The sequence below is a fragment of the Barbatula barbatula genome, assembly GCF_947034865.1.
Source record: "Barbatula barbatula genome assembly, chromosome: 13".
Taxonomy (NCBI): domain Eukaryota; kingdom Metazoa; phylum Chordata; class Actinopteri; order Cypriniformes; family Nemacheilidae; genus Barbatula; species Barbatula barbatula.
This window is the reverse complement of record NC_136776.1, coordinates 17,966,192-17,987,823: the sequence shown is the minus strand read 5'-3', so window position 1 is coordinate 17,987,823 and position 21,632 is coordinate 17,966,192. Positions and strand designations below refer to the sequence as shown.

The 21,632-nt window shown below is 40.0% G+C and overlaps 2 protein-coding genes and 1 long non-coding RNA gene across 3 annotated transcripts; 1 reads left to right on the top strand and 2 right to left on the bottom strand.

Annotated features, from left to right (window-relative positions):
- Window positions 1-1,172: 1,172 nt before the first annotated feature.
- On the bottom strand, window positions 1,173-2,561 carry LOC306902989 (amine sulfotransferase-like; the record flags this gene model as incomplete). Its single annotated transcript, XM_079471909.1, has 6 exons — window positions 1,173-1,417; window positions 1,529-1,688; window positions 1,757-1,851; window positions 1,934-2,060; window positions 2,133-2,203; window positions 2,510-2,561. The coding sequence occupies 6 exons, from the start codon at window positions 2,559-2,561 to the stop codon at window positions 1,302-1,304; spliced, it is 621 nt and encodes a 206-aa protein (XP_079328035.1). The 3' UTR covers window positions 1,173-1,301.
- Window positions 2,562-3,244: 683 nt separating this feature from the next.
- Window positions 3,245-5,437, top strand: LOC306902668. Its single transcript, XR_013787465.1, has 3 exons — window positions 3,245-3,558; window positions 4,086-4,248; window positions 4,981-5,437. It is a non-coding gene; the product is annotated as an uncharacterized lncRNA (long non-coding RNA).
- A 1,396-nt stretch (window positions 5,438-6,833) lies between these two features.
- On the bottom strand, window positions 6,834-21,390 carry LOC306902663 (uncharacterized protein). Its single transcript, XM_079471423.1, has 5 exons — window positions 20,997-21,390; window positions 19,402-19,442; window positions 18,858-18,914; window positions 17,906-18,019; window positions 6,834-6,952 (listed from the first exon to the last, which is right to left on the bottom strand). The coding sequence occupies exons 1-5, from the start codon at window positions 21,289-21,291 to the stop codon at window positions 6,926-6,928; spliced, it is 534 nt and encodes a 177-aa protein (XP_079327549.1). The 5' UTR covers window positions 21,292-21,390; the 3' UTR covers window positions 6,834-6,925.
- Between the last annotated feature and the right edge of the window lie 242 nt (window positions 21,391-21,632).

Genomic DNA, 21,632 nt, shown 5'->3' with positions numbered 1-21,632 from the left:
TCAGTCCTCGCGAAGCAGCCCCTCCCCCGGCTGCAGTCAGAGCAGGAGATGTTCACCCCTCCGCGTCCAGACTGCAAATGATCGCGCGCATGTGCAGAAAGCCGCCGCCGGCTGATCCTGCCCGGGTTTACAATTCAGCATGAAATATAAAATGTTCTTTGTCTAAACGAATTAAATCACCGCAGAAAAATAAATCCTCTCACAACCTCAGTCACTTTACTCTCGTCCACTGTGTGTGTGCCTCTCTGTGACATAAGATAAATTAGCTTGCTAGCTCATCATGTCTCAGTCTAAATTTTGTTAATCTAGATTGTGTAAGCATTTAGTTTTTAAATGTTATGGTTAAAATTTTTCATATTTTACTGTGACTTTTGTAGGCTCCTAAGTAAACCATAAGGTTAAAAACCAAACATAAGAAAAAAAATGTATGGTTAAAAATGTTCATGTTTTACTATGTCTTGTTGTAGGTTAAAAACCAACCCAAAATTTAAAAAAATGTCTCTTTTGTGTCACTTTTGCCGGTCCCAAGCCCGGATAAAGTAGGAAAAATCCTCTCTCCTACAGCGTCCATCACAATTACATGCACAATGCACATGGTCAATTATGGAAAGTATGTGATGACATCATTTGGCGACTTCTAGCGACTTTTAGGACAGCCAATAGCTACTTTTCTTACTGAGGAGTTGGCAACACTGGTTACCTTCTACGAGCGGGCCCTCCTCGACCGAGGACCGTTCCTCAGATGGAATCGGAGGACGCCGATAACGCCAATCAATCCATTGACGTCCACGAGTAGGTTCATGTAACTGGTCTAGAAAGGGTAGATTTTCTGTATGTCTATGGTCTTCACAGAAGATACGATGCAACTTTGTTGCGATGGGACCTCTCTTTAGCGCTCTCAACCGCTCCGACTCCATCTTCTGGATTTCTTCGATTTCAGGCCAAAGGGACTTGCCCTCCAGAAACCGATACCTGGACATGTCCTCCTTAGCCATCGTGCAAAGACCAAAAGAAACTTCTGCCAACGCGCGCGTCTCATCCATCTTTGCATTCTCTCAGTCTTTAACATTGCTATTGGGGGACTTTATGTCATTCTCGAGGTTTGTTTCTGATAAAATTCAACAGCCGCTGTAATTGCCACAATACACAGAGAAATGCTGAGTAAAGGTTGGCGTGGTCTCTTATTTTTTCTGCGGCTGCACATTATATTAGACATTTATTAAAACTGTCTAGTGAGAAAGTCCCTCTGGTGGTCGAAAACAGGCTACATGTTAGACTCAACATTTCATCACATTATTTCTTCAATGTAAGTCCCAGTTAAATTCCAGATGAAGATCTTTCATTCTATCGTAGTAAGCCTGGTCAAAGCGTTCACTTTGTGCTACGGTCAGTGAGTTCTTCCAGTCTCCAACTGTTCCTGTAACACCGTTAAAAAGTGATCAAATAAAACATAAAAATACTTTATTATTATGACACCCTAACTTTTGGTTATTCTATTTTCTCTGATCTTTTCGAACAAAAAGTCCCTTTGGCTGGTCAGTGACGTTCTCAGGGAGGAATTCGTAGTTGGCTTTGGGGTCTGTCTTCATGTTGCTGAAAGTGGCTTTTCCCACCACTTTATCAATCGCTTCATCTGACAGATTCTTCCCCACAAACTCACAGATTTTCACAACGACGGATCTCAGGTCCTGAGAAAAGATGAAGGCATTAAAGTATTTGTAATACTTGAATGAGTAACCAGCCAAACAGTTCTCACCTTGATCATCTCTTCATAAGTCAGGATCAAGATGTTGTATTTGTCTTTGTTTGAGATCCATCCTCTGATGTGATCGAACCAACATCCACCGACCACTAAACCAAAAACATAACCTTAAACAATAATACATTTCTCAATGATGCACATATCTCAAGTAAAGTCCTGCAAGGATCTTACTCCATCCTGTGAAGAACTTATCCAGCAACTCGTCATAGCTTTCTACAGATTCCAAGCTCTTAATTTTTTTGGCAAAATGGAAATAAGACACCAAGACATCTTTAGGGTTTCTCATCACATAGATAATCTAGGAAGAAAAAAGTGATGCAGTAGAAAGCAATGGGAAGTCATTGTAATGTATAGATTATTACATGCGTACTTTTCCTTTTTCTTCCAATCCTTTTGGCACCATGTGCTCGTGTAAATGAGATGCGAACAGTCTTGGAGATGGACGGCATGTAAGCATGAAACAGTAAAGCATACCAGTACAACGAACGAGCACGAGACAATAGACAAGAGGGCATTAAATAGGGGAACAAACACAGGATAATTACTAAGGGGCAGGTGAAGGTAATGAAACACTAATGGGAAGGCTAACGAGACAAAAGGGCGGGAAACACTGACGAGACACGAGAAAGCACATGGCAGGTCAGAATCAAAACAAAGCCATGTCTTTCTCACACAAAACCTAAGGCTATGCCATGACTCCGCTGCAAGACCAAGAATAAACATGACATGATGGCGGAATCATGACACCTTTGTATGTGAAGAATTTGTCACCAAGTTTCTTGTATTCCTGCTGAGCCATTGCCAAGATCTAAATGAGCCAAATAAGATATATCATGGGGTTGAAAAACCAGGGTTTAATATTGTCTGTTTGTTTATGGCCAAACTTTGGACTTAATATATCAAATCGATTCTTTGTCTTTATTTGTACACTTCAAATGTCGTAGTAAAGTTCACTTTAGTCCAGAACGGTTGCGTTGCAAACTAGTAAAAGGTATATAAAATTATGAAGAATGCAGTTTTTATTTTCAATAATATGACAACTGAAGGTAATTTTATTTACGTACAGTAAAATTGTGTTGTCTTATGATACAGCACTTAATATTTACTATGCAAATAAGAAACCAGAATAACAGCTTGTGCAAAATATACCACCATCACAGCTATAAAGACTGATTATAACTTGAATTTGATATATAAGGACACAATGTTGTTGTTACGTAATGGATAAACTCAAATAATAATGTTATTCTTATTACTACATAGACTACTCGGAAACCTTTACTTTATTTGCATATATGAAACATATTTGCATGGAAACACGTTACTTTTTCATGTAATTCCAACAAATACCAAACTTATTTCATTTCTGGATGTAGCAAACACTGTGAAGGGGCTTAAAACCGGGACCAGGCTTGAGAAACAGGCTCCACCTCCCACCGATTCACAGTTTTTGTCTTAAGGATCCTAAATCCTAAAAGATTCATCTGCCCAAAGTTTAACCATGCAGAGATTATATGGTTTTCTGTGCAGCATGTTCGCATATTTTATTTAACATAGTATTCCATTTACATATGAAATCATTAGTCTGTGAACAATTGATCAAATATACATTTTATATTCGCAGAATATTACATTTCCATTACATTTGTGTCAGATTGTAGAATCCGAATAGAAAGAATATATTAATATAATTTCCTGACAGCAAATTTGTATTGTGCACAATTGTTATCACATATTTATTTCATTGTCATTTCAAAGTAATGCCATTACATTACAAAGGAGCACCCTCGAAAAAGGTAAGCAAGTAACATTTATTTATATAGCACTTTTCACAGATAAAAATCACAAAGTGCTTCACAGTAAAATAAAATACAATAACAATTTAAAATAAAGTGAACCCTGCCCTTTTCAGTTTTGTCCTGTTTTTGATCACGAGGCATTCTTTGATTTTGTAACTCTGTGGATTTACCTCTCCACCTTTTGGATTACTTACTTGGGTGAAAATACTACTTTTGCCTTCGGCCCTATCCCTTACACCAGAGACCGGAGTTTGAGCCCAGGTCCTGACAATTAACAAACTGACTGTTAATGTAGACACATTTTAAGAGCTCCCGTGCAATGCCACTGGAAGATGTGACACAACGCTATGACAGTTTCTTGAACGTTAAACTACAAATCAACCTTTCTTGGCTTAGTGTTTGTGGCAAGTGACTTTATATAAAACGGCTTTATATGCAAACAAAAGCTAAGAGAGGGTGTTACAGATATTATCTGGTCACATCTATGAGCCACAAATGGTTTTGTTTCAACTGTCCCTCTACAGAGCAGTACGAACGAGTGAGTATGCTCTACTGCATGCCTGGTATCTGTCAGGGGTGGACATGGACACCCGTGACTATAATGATAGGACAGCCATGGATGAGGCTGTTCGGGTGGGCGAAAAGACCATCATCGCCAAGCTTCAGGAATACAGAACCACGCCACTGGTAAGAATAACTTTCTTATTGAACAATATTAGTGGACATTGAAAAAAAAATCTCTGATAATTACAGTTGTATTTTTTTCGTATGTGATTATTAATGCTATGTATACAGTAAGTAGCTGTGAGCAATAATATTTATATATAATAATTAAAGTTGTATTTTTTTCGTATGTGATTATTAATGCTATGTATACAGTAAGTAGCTGTGAGCAATAATATATATACATATATAATTACAGTTGTATTTTTTTCGTATGTGATTATTAATGCTATGTATACAGTAAGTAGCTGTGAGCAATAATATATATACATATATAATTACAGTTGTATTTTTTTTTCATGTGATTATTAATGCTACATATACAGTAAGTAGTTTTGAGCAATAAAAAAAAAAAATATATATATATATATATATATGAAAGGGCATCTAGTTATATCTACGTAAAAGAAAATTGAGCCCAAACACTGCAGATTTACAATATGTAAAAAACAAAGTTCTCCCATCAGGTCACAAAACACAGACCTTGAACGTTTTGTAAAAACAGATCATTTGTATATTGTAGCAACATCAATATATTGTGCTCGTCACGCACACACAGCCTGTTTCCTAGTGCTCTTTTATACTGTAACAACCAGGCAAATGAAAGTCAGAGCAAACCCCACAGGAACCAGTATGAAAGCTGTATTACTTTAAACCCATAAAAACACACTCATATTGCACATTACCCCACTCAAGGCTTGCTGAAATCTTCCAGAAGCCAGATCCCTAAAGACAGGAGACACAGAGCTCGATCTCACACTGGGTCAGGCAATAATCCAGGTTTCGGTGGCACCCGCTCAGTGAATGCGCAGCTCTAGTAGCACAAATGAAGACTGCAACTTAAATGTAAGATTCAACCTGAAGTTCAGCTGATTTGACATGTAAATAATTTGAAGTGTTTGTAGCCTCTCAGACATCCATGGTTTGATTTTCAGTGCATTCCAGTCCATTGACTGTTATTAGTTTTTTATATTATTATTTGTTAGTTTTTGATCTAAAATAGATTTTGATCAGTCAAAGAAAAACAGGATGAAGAGGAGAATGTCAACATTTACTTTTGTGTGACGTGAATTTGTTATATAGCCTACAGTGTTATCTTTGTTTATTTAATGAATAATGTTCAGTATTTTTTAATAAATGTAAAAAAAATGTCCATTGCAGTTTATTTAATATGAATGATGATGGCTATCAAAAAACTATATAAAATCACTCACATAAAAACATTTCATTCTAGTATCGGTATCGGTATCGACGATACTTGTCCTGAAAGTACTTGGTATCGGATCGGAAAGAAAATAATTGGTATCGCCCATCCCTAAACACACGACTTCATGCGGCGCTGCGCAAACCGATCGGAGTATGACAATGGAGTATCGCGAGAGGGATTTGTTGCGCTCCGCTTTTCAATCGATCTCGCGATACTTTTCGTAGGAGAAGCCTCACACACTTGTAAATTCAATGGAGCATTTTCGCGCACTTACGTTATTGTCGTTTTTGCGCATGATTTAAATACGATGTAAAACTTGTACAGTATGTTTTTTTAATACATTTAACAATGCAAATTATTGTGGGTGTACAATTCATTCCTATGTGTGTATTTGATGCTGTGGTTGTGCATGTTCAGCAGTAATATTCAGTTGTTTAGGTGACGTTTTTTTGCTCATGATGTTTATTGCATTCGAATGTTAAATACTTGAACAATTTGCATCTGGAATAGACTTTAATTCATGAGCCAGGAATATATATTTTTATTAGATATTTTTTATACAAATTTCTAGAAATTCAAATTGACAAATGACCATGTGTTTAGCTAGCCAAAACAATGTTAGTGTACATCACATTTCTAAAAGGCTGAAGAAAAATCCAAAACATCACAAGTTGTTTTGGGATAAATATAGAATTTTTAATAACATATCAAAACAGCAAAAAGTCAAGATTCAAAACAAAGCAAAGTTTATTCTGTTAATGCACACTCATATTCATTGTGTTATTAGGCAGTTTTAAGATGCATTAAACTTGAACTATTTTAATAAATCAAGGTTCACCAAAACTAGCTAATTTAACCTGAAGGGTCTTACTTACCACCATGGTTCACATGTATCAAATAGGTTATCATTTACTGAGAAATGTCATCAGGCAGAGATCACCAGGCCGAACCGGAGCTGGGATGCACATCGGGCTAAAGCAGAGCTGAATCTGTCAGCCTCAAGTGTGCCAGGGATGAAACATGGAAACAAAAGCTGATTTTAGCGTAGAAGTTGTTCACATATACACTAACAAAATTGACCAATATGCTGATATAGCTATTAAGCAAGTGTGTGTATTAAGTTTAGTAGACATAATTTAGTAACAGTCACCAAGAAAATAGTCATCTGTAATATTGAATCAAAATATGACTTAAGTTAAATCAATATCAAATCTGAATAATAAAAATGCATAATCAGAACGACCATTTCAATTTGAATGCCCTTATTTAGCATCCGGCTTTATGAACTGAGCCAATGAGATGTTAAGTCACTTAGTAATAATGACAAAATAATAATTTGTGTAGGATTTGGCCATAATACCATAAAATTTATTTTTTTATTTTATCTCAATTCAACTCGAAAGCATATAGAAAAAGGTCATCCGGCCGAGGAGATCATGAGGGCGAACTGGAACTGTCAGCCTCAGGTGTCCATGATCACCCAGGGATGAAACATGAAAATAAAAGCTGATATTAGTCTAGTAGAGGTCCCAAATATACACCATTCTAAAGCAGGGGTTCCTGACCTTTTAACCACTCACAGAAACTAAATTTCTACCCAATAAATTAATTAAGACGTTTTGATTTTTGGACTTGACATGTATGAAATATAAAAAAGGGAAAAAAAGGAAAATAAGAACAGCGTAAATCAGCTTGGGGCCCCCTTGTGGTGGACACTATCATAAACAACATTTACCTTATAACACCTGGGGCTTATACCATGAAGGTGGTTTAGATGGCCAGTCAGGTAAATTTAGATCTAGTTTGCCCCAACCTGGGTTTAAGGGACCACGAAAGTAATTTGGCTTTAATCTGTGTTCATCCCCATGGTTACATAGTCTGCAAGGCTAACCAGCTCTGGAGCAGGTTGATCCAGATTAGAGATCTCACAATGACACTGATCTACATTTACATTTAGTCATTTAGCAGACGCTTTTATCCAAAGGATTTAATCAGAAGTGAGCAAATTTTCACAATGGCCTTTACAATGGCTAGGTCGTCCTAATAATATTTAAAATATATATATATATATATATATATAAAAAATGTAAAAATAAATACAACAGTTACTCTTAAAATCAAATTTTCATTTTCCATGCCTTTGATGTGCTACATACAGTACGTTTCTGTTGCGTTGCGTTTTTCATTCTGTGATGAACACCTAGGAACACTTTCGGTTTCATTGTGTTACCAGGACATTTATCTTCTTTGTCCACTAAAGAAACTAATTTTACTGTAGTAAAGCAATAAAATAAAACAATACCTGCAAATCCGTACCCACAATTTTGTACCGTACTCACAGATTCTAAACTGTACCCACAAGTTTCCAAAACGTGCTCTCGGTTTTGAAAAATGCCCCACCAGTCTATGAAATCTGTACCCACAAATTCATAATATGTGCCCACGTTTCGAAATCTGTTTGCACGGTTTTGTAAATTGCATTCACAGAATAAAAGCCTCGGTCATAATGAACGGGAAAGCGATTTATTGCCCTTATGATAGGGCAATACAAGACACCGCTTGTTTGCTGGACGCAGGGTTCTTAATGGGGTGTAGGAGGGTGTGAAGGTATGCCGGTGCAGATCCAGTGATAGTCCTGTAGGCAAGCATCAGTGACTTGAATCTGATAAGGGCTTCAAACAGTAGCCAGTGGAGAGAGATGAAAGGGGCGTCACATGAGCCCTGTTGGGCTGTTGGAAGACAAGGCGTGCTGCTGCGTTTTGAACCAGCTATGGGTAAAAAGGGTTATTAGGTTTTGATTATTTCATTGATTTGGTGACAATCTTTACATTTACAATGTTTGTTTTTGGTATTCGTCCGGGTAACTCAAGTCATAATTAAACGTCTTTAACGTTGAGTTCGGTATTTCTGGTGGTTTCTGCTACTCGCACACATGACAATGAATAGCTCATGCAGATGTTGCGTAATCATCCCGCTCACATATTTAAACACGTAACACTCTGTGAGATAGGGTCTAACCTTTCTAATGTTGAATAAGGCATAACAGCATGATCGTGTTGTCTTTGCAATGTGATCATAGAAGGACAACTGTCCGTCAATTATGACTGAGGTTCCTGGCTGTTTTGGAAGGAGGAATCGTTGTATTGCCAAATTGGACGGTGAGATCGTTTTGCACCGTGGGGTGTGCCGGAAACACGAGTAGTTCTGTCTTTTTGCCCGGGTTAAGCTGAAGGTAATACTCTTTCATCCAAGCTGAGATGTCTTCTAGGCAGGCTGTTATGTGAGCTGCTACAGTGGTATCTTCTGGGTGAAACAAGATGTAGATCTGGGTGCTGTGCGCCTGTATGATGGGTCCCAAGGATGTCGTGTGGATGGAAAAAAGCAGCTGTCCAAGCAGAGTGACCCCAGTGATCATGTGGTGAGCAGTGGCCAGCGAGCCCCTCCACGTCAAAGGATCTGCCGGAGAGGTAAGATTTGAACCAGAGAGGGGAGGCTGAGATTGCTAGAGACGACAGGCTTGCTAGAAGTTTTTGATGATTAACAGTGTCAAACGCTGCTGATAGGTCTAGCAGAATCAGGACCAAGGATGTAGATTCCCCCTTGACATGCTTCTGTGACCAATAGAAGTGCTGTCTCAGCGGACAGGTTTGTTTTGAAGCCAGACTGCTTGTGATCTGGTAGTTTTTTTCTGGGATAGGAAGGAAGACACCTGTTTGAAAACCGCCCTTACAAGAGTTTTAGCAATAAATGGGAGGAGAGAGATAGGTATATAACTGTGGGGTGTGACCTGGGCCTGTTTGAATGTGGATGGAAAAGTGCCGGTGAGCCGGTGGTGATGATGTGTGTGAGTGCAGGTGTGAGTGTGCTGGATATGTCCTAAAGGAAATGGGAGGTGACTGGGTCAAGGGGACAGGGTGGGGTGGCTAGAGGGAAGTCTGGTGACTTACGTGTCAGTCGGTTGGATGAAAGGGGAGAATTCAATGTTTGAAGTGAGGGTAGTATGTACCAAGGCCTGAGGTGCTGACAATTGTTTGCTGATGCATGTTTTCTCAGTGAAAAATACAGCAAAGTCTTCCACGGTTGGTCCAGTTGGATGTTGAAGTCCCCAAAGACTACAAGAGGGCCACAATCCTCCCGAAATGATGAGAGCAGGACATCAAACAATGAAGTTGTGCAGATGACCTGGGGGCGGTAAACTACGACAATATTGAGCTGAGTGGGTGAAGTTATATTGACAGCATGGTATTCAAATGAATAGTTGTTGCATAGGGAAAATAGTGTGGAATTTTTCAGATTATTGTTGACCTGTACCTCCTCCTCTTCCAGATTGTTGGGGAGAGTGAGAGGAGGATTAGTTCGTGGAGAAAGCAGCTGGTGTGGCAGAGTCCTCAAGAATCCATGTCTCAGTAAGGCCTAGAATGCGAATGTCAGACTTGCTAGCAAAAGCATGGATGAAGTCTGTCTTCCTCACAGCTGACTGGCAGTTCCAGAGACCCACAGAGAGAGTCAGAGGTGTGGAAGGGGACTGCCGTGAGAGTGAACGAGACAAGCCTTGCGTCTTGGGCGAGAGCAATGTCTGCATGGAGTACAGGAATAAACTGGAAACACATTATATTAGTATACAATTAAATAAAAACAAAGGTATGTTAAATATAAAGATGTGCCTTGCCGGTTGATGGCAACTTAATGTGACTTCAGTAACACACTACTCCAACGGAAGAAAAAACCCTAACACCTTATCAATCAGTCAACAAGTAATTCAATAAACAAGCTCAAATAATCGTAACTAACAACAGGCACAGTCCAGTTCAAAAGTTAAAAAAAAAGGTAACACACCAAAGACACAGAGAAAAACGAATTCGTGTACCATATGACCCCTTTAATAAATGTGTTTGAAATCAAATTGACATAGTTTGGATGCAATGCAACATACTAAACATTTTTATATTTAAATTAAGCTTTGTTTTTTGCAGTCTTTCAGCTTTAAAGAGAAATATAGAAGAAATGCACATTTGTTTCTATTAAAAAAAAAAATAGAGTCCTGACATTGGTCCAGACACAGGTTTGGCAAAGATCACCGTGTCACAATTTTCCAAAGTCTATTTGTAGTCAAATTTCACAAGGACTTGAAGAATAAAACCTAGTCTATGTTACAATAAATACAGGAAAGTTGAAAGACAGAAATCACGAATCTGCTTGTTGCATACTAGTGTCAACACTCCAATGTGGAGCTCACGTGCATTGACTTTGTCAATGTGTGCATTGTTTTAACAAATTGACGATAGAGATGCACAATGGCCGTACAATTAACTAATTTAAAGTTTATGAAAACATAATTAATGAAGATATTATTTTAAACGTTTTAGGTAAAATTAGGGTCTAATTTGTAAAACTGTGGGAACAAATTATGAAAGCGTGCGCACGCTTTATGAATTTGTGGGTACGGATTGCAAAACTGTGGATACGGATTTGCAGGTCTTGTCTTTTTCTGGGAGTTCCACATTTTACAGCTTTCAAATGGGTAATATAATAGTTTATTAGGGTTATTTTAAGAAGACAGCAATATGGCCTGTAAATGGGACCTCCGGAGGACGCAACCCTCTGAAACAAGCTTCTGATTGATTCTGAATTTATAAGTTTGCAGTGGTTTTGTTGTTTGCAAATATTAGATAAACTAACACGGTCTCTTCACCGGACACAGCACAAAAGACAATAAAATGTATAAGAACCCATTATAATTTGCCATTTTGTCCACTTGATGCGGCGCGCTGTGACAATCCCATTGGAACAAGCCGTGCTGTCACCCCAGTTGCATCTGGTGTAGACACAGAAAGCATCTACTCTTACTATGGCGTCAGAATTTGGACAAAACTCTGTGAGCGTGTGAACCCAGCGCGCAAGTGAATTACAGCAGCGCAAGCACAGTGACGGAGCTTGGACGTAAAATACAAACCGCAAAACCCACACTCGAACACAGAAATAGAGACCGCGCTCATAAAGCAACACTTGCGAGTGAAAATCACAAACTCCCGAGTCAAAGCAGATTGCTCGTGCACGCTGGGATTCTACAGGCGTGCAAACTGGGATTCTAAACGTACGCGAGTCATTTTGAGTTTTGGCTCTCAGGGGTTCGGGACACTACGACAACAAATCCCAGTGGCCCCGCTATTTCCTGGGACTCCGGTTGTGATTGGCTGTTGCTGCCGGCCTCAAGTCGATGACAAAACGTTAGAGAAAAGGTGTGTTTAGAAAAGAGGTTGTTCATGTAATCATTTTGTGTTTTTTCGATAATGGATGATCAAAATTTGCATGCAAGTGATATAAATATAGTAGAAATGTTACCTGTCCATGTGTTACGTAGTGTTACAAAGTTAAAGGTTAGGAATATGATTATGTAGTTTTACATAACGTCATGAGTGTATGTTAGCATTGTTTGTCTTTGGCATCTGACCTTAATTTCTATAACAAAATATTAAAACGTTATCTAATATTGTTGATAATGTGAGTCTGGAGACTGTGTATGTACACAATGATTCAATATACACTTAGCTTATGTGTAACTTAAATAAATAACTATGTACTTTGTAAAACATGAACAGGTAACATTTCTACTATATTTATATCACTAACATGCAAATTTTGATCATCCATTATCGAAAAAAACACAAAATGATTACATGAACAACCTCTTTTCTAAACACACCTTTTCTCTAACGTTTTGTCATCGACTTGAGGTTGGCAGCAACAGCCAATCACAACTGGAGTCCCAGGTAATAGCGGGGCCACTGGGATTGTCGTAGTGTCCCGAACCCCTGAGAGCCAAAACTCAAAATGACTTGCGCGTGTGTAGAATCCCAGTTTGCACGCGTGTGCAAGCAATCTGCTTGGACTCGGGAGTTTGTGATTTTCACTCGCAAGTGTTGATTTATGAGCGCGGTCTCGATTTTTTAAATGTTGCGTATAATAGTGGTCCACATTTGCTTGATGCATTCAATCGATGCTTCATTCGGTTTGAATCATTTTCAATATATAAGGAGTGTAGGGACAGTAATTTATTCTTAATTTATTGCTGGGTTGCAAATGCGGCGTTAATGCTAGTATTCGCTCTGTGTTTTTTATGCGAATTGAGAAATACAGCGAGTGAGATCACAGTGTCTGTGCAAAACCCTTGGCATGTTTGCTTATGTGTATTGCGATGTGTGTCATTCTTAAAAGAAAATAGCAAAACCCAGCCAACATGATTTAACTTTATTTCCTTTAAAACCGAATGTGCTCTATAATATCGTTGGATTATCTATATATACCCCGTATATGTTAACCCAGGATTAAGTTATAAACCTTCACGTATAAACATTGGTAGGCTACATTCACATACATGGGGATGTATTAATTAACACTAATAACAGAAGCCTTACTTTTGCCTTTTGGATAATAAAGCTGAATTCTTATTATCAGCTGTTGGACTGTGATGAAAGTGAAGGTAGTTTAGCGCGTAGCTCAGTCAAACGTTTACAATGTCTGATTACCAAACACCACTCCAGAGGCTCTTCCTCTTTTCTAAGGAAGGCCTTACCCCTTTTTTTGCATATTCCTTTGGGCAGAGGTTATTAAAAGCACTCGGAATAGTGACATCATGTACCCAGGAAGTTAAGGGTCCGATTCCAGCAAGTCTCTGACAGAATTCGCATTTCAAAGACTACAAAGACAATATCTCGGATGGCACTGAACTTTGAGCTTTATCATTTTCCAGGTATTGTTTAGGCTCTAACAGCAACATTACACACTAACTAACGGTTTAAAATCTGATCGCGGTGAATGGGACCTTTAATTACGAACCCATGTTTTAACAAGTAGCTCAAAATGAGCACATATTGAGCATCTATGGCCCATTTTCACACACACAACTTCCATCAACCTCCACCTCCTGCAGGAAGGAATCGCCCCAACACTTTACCGAAACGCAAAAGGTGTGCATTGAGATTTTTACCTTACTTTATAAAGTGCTGTACTGATAAAGATGATATGAAAAGTTTTATTGTTTGTCATTTAAATGAGAGGTCATTACAGTGTTTTAATATGTAAAATTTAATGTTATATAAATTAGGAGCATTACTATGCCAAAATGTGCTTTTTATAAAAGATGTTCCGCTTTGTTTGGTGTCAAGTTATCAGTGTTATGACGTCTCACATTTATTTGTCACCTGCAGGAAAGACATTCATTCTAAACTTGTAAACGGAGAAGTGGAATCGGTTTTTAAAAGCCTGTAGCCTACTGACATGGAGAATCAAAACATTTAAATGCTTGTCATTTAAACGCAGCTCAATAGACCATTTTGTCACACTTTAATACCGATGAAACCGTATATAAAGCCCATATTTTACAACGTTTTTTCGTTTACGTCTTCACACGGGCCTCTGTTCTAGATCATTAATAATAATGTTGTTACATTTTCCGCCTTGTGCGGTTTACTTTCTCCGTTCCGCGTTCATTTCTAATTATACAAATTGTGATATGTCACACCTCACGTATTGGCTGAAAGATAGTATGTAGGCCTACTGTTGTCACTTTGTATCATTCATTTCTGGGTTAGCGGTTTGTCGCAGGTCTTGCACCCGCTCTGAGCGAGCCTCGAGCCGACAATCGGATTGATATTAATAGAAATGCACAATGAAAAACGTCTCGGTTACGTCTGTAACCTCCGTTCCCTGATGGAGGGAACGAGACGTTGTGTAGAGAGACTGACTGGGGTTTGATCTTGAGAACCGACCTTCTCCGAGATAATTAATTATAAAACGCCAATGGGCTTGGCGAATGGCACGCGCACGCCAGTCTCCGCCCCGTACATACGGGTATAAAGGAAGATGGCGGCAGTCATTCACTCACGCTTTGTACTGAGGAACCTGAGAGGGCATCCCGGTCAATGTAGTGATTCGGCGCAGCGTTGGGGCATGAAGACACAACGTCTCGTTCCCTCCATCAGGGAACGGAGGTTACAGACGTAACCGAGACGTTCCCCTTCAGTCGACGCTTTTTGGCGCGAGAGAGCATGGCCGACATCTCAGCGTCAGTCTCCTCCGGAGCTCGACTGCCTGACGACAGGAGATCAGAGGAGTCTTCCGCATCCGATGCCAGCAGGCAGCTGTCCGATGCAGCGACAAAAATGGAGTCATCATCCCTATAGGAAGTCTTGCCACTATGAGATGGCCGTCTGCCGCTCATTGGGGACGAACCAGGTGGGCGTACAGGGGTATGGACAGTCCGCGAGCATGAAGCTGATGGAGCGACATCCATAGGAGTTCCCGAAATCACCCCCAAACACACGCACGCGAACGCACGCACGCACGCGAACGAACACACACACGCGAACGGACGCACGCGAACGGACGCACGCGAACGAACGCACGCACGCAAACGAACAAATGCACGCGAACGAACACACGCACGCGAACGAACACACGCACGCGAACGAACACACGCACGCGAACGAACACACGCACGCGAACGAACACACACACGCACTCGAACACACACACACACGCACTCGAACACACGCACGCGAACACACACACAAACGAACGAACACACACGAACGGACACACACGAACAAACACACACACACGAACGGACACACACACACACGAACGGACACACACACACACACACACACGAACGAACACACACACACACACACGAACGAGCACACACACACATGAACGAACACACACACACACACGAACGGACACACACACACACGAACGAACACACACACACACGAACGAACACACACACACACGAACGAACACACACACACACATACGAACGAACACACACGAACGAACACACACACACGAACGAACACACACACACACACGAACGAACGAACACACACACACGAACGAACGAACACACACACACACACACACGAACGAACACACACACGAACGAACACACACACACACACACACGCACTCGAACACACGCACTCGAACACACACACGCACGCGAACACACACACAAACACACACACAAACGAACGAACACACACGAACGAACACACACACACACACGAACACACACACACGAACGAACACACACACACACGAACGAACACACACACATACGAACGAACAAACACACACAGACGAACGGACACACACACACACACGAACGAACACACACACACACACACGAACGAACACACACACATACGAACACACACACACGAACGAACACACACACACACGAACGAACGAACACACACACACGCGAACACACACACGCGAACACACACGAACACACGAACGAACATACACGAACGAACACACACACACACACACGAACACACACAAACACGAACGAACACACACACACACACACACACACACACGAACACACGAACGAACACATGGATATTATCTGTTCATATCCACCTGTACATTAATGTTCATAGTATATAGTCATCTGTATATATTGTTCATAGTATATACCTACTGTCATATTTTCATAGAACATTCCTACTGCAAAATATTTTTATAGTCCATGCCCACTGTATTATATTCTCACTATTGTATTCTGTATTTATTCTAACTGTATATCCTGCACTTGCTAACTGCACTTCTGGTTAGACCTAAACTACATTTCGTTACACTGTACTTGTATATGTGTAATGACAATAAAGTTGAATCTAATCTAATCTAAAAAACACACGTACGAAAACACACACGAACGAACACACACAAACACACACACACGAACACACACAAACACACACACACACACGAACACACACGAACAAACGATCACAGACACACGAACACACACACGAACACAGACACGAACGAACACACGAACGAACACACACGAACGAACACACAAACACACACGAACGAACGAACACACACACACGAACACACACACGAACGAACACGAACACACACGAACACACACACGAACACACACACGAACACACACACGAACGAACACACACACGAACACGAACACACACACGAACACGAACACACACACGAACACACACACGAACACACACACGAACACACACACGAACACGAACACACACACGAACACAAACACGAACACGAACACACGCACTCGAACACGAACACGAACACGAACACGAACACACACGAACACACACGAACACACACGAACACACACGAACACACACGAACACACGCACTCGAACACGAACACGAACACGAACACGAACACGAACACGAACACGAACACGAACACGAACACGAACACGAACACGAACACGAACACGAACACGAACACACACGAACACACACGAACACACACGCGAACACGAACACGAACACGAACACGAACACACACGAACACACACGAACACACACGAACACACACGAACACACACGAACACACACACACAAAAAGCTAAACACTAATAACCAGCAACACTAAACATAAACAAACACGAACAACCAGCTAAACTAAACATTCAAAAACACATACACGAACACACACACACAAACACACACACAAACACGAACACAAACACACACACAAACACGAACACAAACACGAACACAAACACGAACACACACGAACACACACGAACACACACGAACACAGACAAAAAGCTAAACACTAATAACCAGCAACACTAAACATAAACAAACACGAACAACCAGCTAAACTAAACATTCAAAAACACATACACGAACACACACACGAACACACACACACACACACACACACACACACAAACACACACACAAACACACACACAAACACGAACACACACAACACACGAACACACACGAACACACACGAACACACACGAACACACACACACAAAAAGCTAAACACTAATAACCAACAACACTAAACATAAACAAACACGAACAACCAGCTAAACTAAACATTAAAAAACACATACACGAACACACACACGAACACAAACACAAACACACACACACACACGAATGAACACGAACACAAACACAAACACAAACACACACGAACACACACGAACACACACACACAAAAAGCTAAACACTAATAACCAACAACACTAAACATAAACAAACACGAACAACCAGCTAAACTAAACATTAAAAAACACATACACGAACAACCAGCTACACTAAACATTAACAAAGGGCAACAGTTATCCAGCATGCATTATCCACAAGCAATATCCAGCGTAAAACCCGGACACCGTCAGTCAAAGGATAATAAATTAAATGATGGAAACAGCAACTATAATAGCCCAACCAATGTCCAACTGGAAATACGTTGGACATGATGATCAGATTTTGAAAACAAAGACCACTTTGATATCAATCAACTACGGGGCTTGACCCCAATAAGGCTCAATAGTCATATCCATTTGAGCACCCTAGGCACTGTGTGAAGGTGCGTTTTACCACTTTCCACTTTTTCCTGAAGAAGGCCTCTACCCTGTTGTATTTCACCTCAACTTCCCCATTGGGTTCACCAAAATCCTGAGATGTTGTTTGGGTACCCCTATCAGTCAATGAAATCTAAAACAAGAATACGAGAGAATATTGTCAAGAACAACAAGAAAATAATCTTGTACAGCTGCAGTGATTCACAAAAAGAAAACACAATTACAAAGTACCTCAGATCAGCCATAGAATACAAACTGTATGTTTTTTTACAGTGAGTGCCAGCGCAACTGTTTCCAAAGTCAATACATGTAAATAAAAAGTGCTTTTTAAGTATTAAGAAGAGACACTGGACATTAGCGTTGGGTACTGAAGATCTGGTATGTAACTGGACCGAATCAAAACACAGATTTCAGTGCCTCGTAAATGCTGACGGAGCCGTTGATTGAGACACTTTTCTGATAATACAAACCCAACATATCTAATAATATGGTTAAACGGTATATTTTTATCCAATTAAAAAATGTATGAAGCGTGTGCTTACCTTAGGGACGGTAAACACTAACATCTTTATAGCAATGTTAGTGTCCATGCTCATTTCACATTCACTTAAACTTTATTTGTGAATGTTGCGTTTTTTAATAGAATATACGGTTCTCTAATATCAGCCACCATTGTTTGTGGCTCTTTTTTAAAGTATTGATTTGGCACAGGTAAAAATAAATACCTAAAAACAATACCCAACCCTACTGGCCATTTAACACTAGCTTTGTATACTGTGCTAGGCTTTAATGGACTAGTTTGATGCACTTATGTATTTTGTTGCCTATGATGTTATAATTGCTTCCAATGTTTCCTCATCTGTAAGTCGCTTTGGATAAAAGCGGTTGCTAAATGACTAAATGTAAATGAAACACAGACAACGCATTAAATAAAACACAGCAATCTGAATTACATAAAAATCATGTCTTACCCTATATTTCTTGGGATATATTATCATCGGGGCTCGACCGCATTCATCTGTTTGCCACTAATCCAAAAAGAAGCACAAATTATTAATACAATAAATTATGACAGTGCAGTTTAAAATGATTCACAGATAACATTCCTGTTATATTTGTTTTGTAATAATGTATACATCGGACTCGGGTGGGTTAGATTATTTTGTGACTAGTTAAAATGTAAAGTCTTTGGGTTTCACAGACACGGTTTAGCTTAAGCCAGGACATATCTGTCGCTTTTATGACAATGCCAGAGAAGAATACATTACTGGTGAGCATCTTGAGACAAAACAATAGCACTGATATGTTCGAAGATATTTCTTGGCAAGTTATATTCAGTGAAGACCGGTCACACAATCATTCGAGTCTGGGACTAACCTTAAGCCTTGTCTGTGAAACCGGGCCTTTATGTATTGTGATAAAACTATGAAGAATCTTAAATGTCGGTAGGTGTAAAAATACAACAAAATTTAGCCTTCTCTTTTCAGTTTAAAATTAAAACTAAAGGACATTTACCTCTCTGTTGACTTGTCTGCTCGGTTCCTTGCTTGTATTCGCTATAAATGTAATAAAAACAAAGATGATTAAGGGACAGTTCTTACGGTTATACATTTTACATAGCAATAAATGACATCAGCCACATGTAAATATGTGCCTGACCCGTTACGAACACATCATCTGTAGACATCACCTCGTCGTACAGGCATTCAAGGCTGTACGACGAGTGATATAGACATTACTTCTACATTGCTGTCTATGACTGACATAAGCCAGAAAGAACAAAAGTGTTTTATCTGTGACAAACACATCACTCTCTAAAGACATCTCCCTGACAGCCAGTGATTCCTTAACTATACTTGGATGAAAAGAATCGTTTAAATATCATAAACAGACATCACTGTTACATTATACATTACTGTGGAGAATTGACATTAGCCAATATCCACATATAAAGAAAATGTGTTTTACCCAAGACGAGCACATCGCCGTCCAAAGGCACTTCCTCGATGTCTTCTAGTGATTGTTGAGCTGTACATAAATGAAAGAAATTATTCGATAAAAGTTTTTAAACGGACATCGTTGTTTAAATATATTATACATCGTTGTGTAGAACTTGCATTAGCCACATTTAAGATGATGTGCATCACCTTTTACAAACACATCATCTGTAGACATCACCTCGTCGTACAGGCATTCAAGGGTGATATAGCTATAAAAACATTACGTATGCATTGCTGTGTATGACTGACATAAGCCATCAAGAAAAGTGTTTTACCTGTGACAAACACGTCACTCTCTGAAGACATCCCACGGACATCTCCTACTGATTCCTTAGCTATACATGGATGAGAAGAATCATTTAAATGTCACAAACAGACATCACTGTTACATTACTGTGGAGAACTGACATTAGCCAGTTTCAACATATAAAGTCAATGCGTTTAACCAATGGCAAACAGGTCAATGTCTAAAGACACCTCCTCGTTGTCTTCTAGTGATTGTGAAGGAAATCATAAACACTCTATAAACCGACACCATTGTTTAAATATGTTATACAGAAGTTGTGTAGAAGTGACATCACCATCCTTAATGTCTTTGGGGAATTTCTCAGCTGTGAAAATAATCATTTTAAGATTTCATGAACAAATATCTCGCAGCTATGAACAGAGAGAGAGAGAGAGAGAGAGAAGGAGAGAGAGAGAAGGAGAGAGAGAGAGAGAAGGAGAGAGAGAGAGAGAAGGAGAGAGAGAGAGAGAAGGAGAGAGAGAGAGAGAAGGAGAGAGAGAAGGAGAGAGAGAAGGAGAGAGAGAGAGAGAGAAGAGAGAGAGAGAGAGAGAAGGAGAGAGAGAAGGAGAGAGAGAGAGAGAGAGAGAGAGAGAGAGAGAGAGAGAGAGAGAGAGAGAGAGAGAGAGAGAAGGAGAGAGAGAAGGAGAGAGAGAAGGAGAGAGAGAGAGAGAGAGAGAGAGAGAGAGAGAGAGAGAGAGAGAGAGAGAGAGAGAGAGAAGGAGAGAGAGAATCCACTGAGATTAGCCACCAACAAAACTTCAACGCAAAACGTCATTTTACGAGGAGGCTCATGCTTCACATTATTCCTATATCAAGTACGTTACCTTCTACGAGCGGGCCCTCCTCGCCCGAGGACCGTTCCTCAGATGGAATCGGAGGACGCCGATAACGCCAATCAATCCATTGACGTCCACGAGCAGGTTCATGTAACCAGTCTAGAAAGGGTAGATTTTCTCTATGTCTATGGTCTTCACAGAAGATACGATGCAACTTTGTTGCGATGGGACCTCTCTTTAGCGCTCTCAACCGCTCCGACTCCATCTTCTGGATTTCTATGATTTCAGGCCAAAGGGACTTGCCGACCTGAAACCGATACATGGACATGTCCTCCTTAATCATCGTGCAAAGACCAAAAGAAACTTCTGCCAAAAGAAACTTCTGCCAACGCGCGCGTGTTATGAATCTTCCAGCGAGTTACGTCACAGTCACTGGCGATGAAAAACAACTGCTGGCGGTCAAGCTGCATTTAAAGGGACAGTTCACGCAACAATAAAAAACTGTCATTTGACCACATCAGATCGCTTAACTAACAGTTTATGTCTTTAATTCGGTTCTGTAAACGATTTCCTTTATAAAAATAACCAGATTTCTGCAATAAATAAAACGAACACAAACACGATTGGTGTAGTAACCACGGTAACCACACATTAAGCGGGGTTCATACGTCTGAACAATATGGT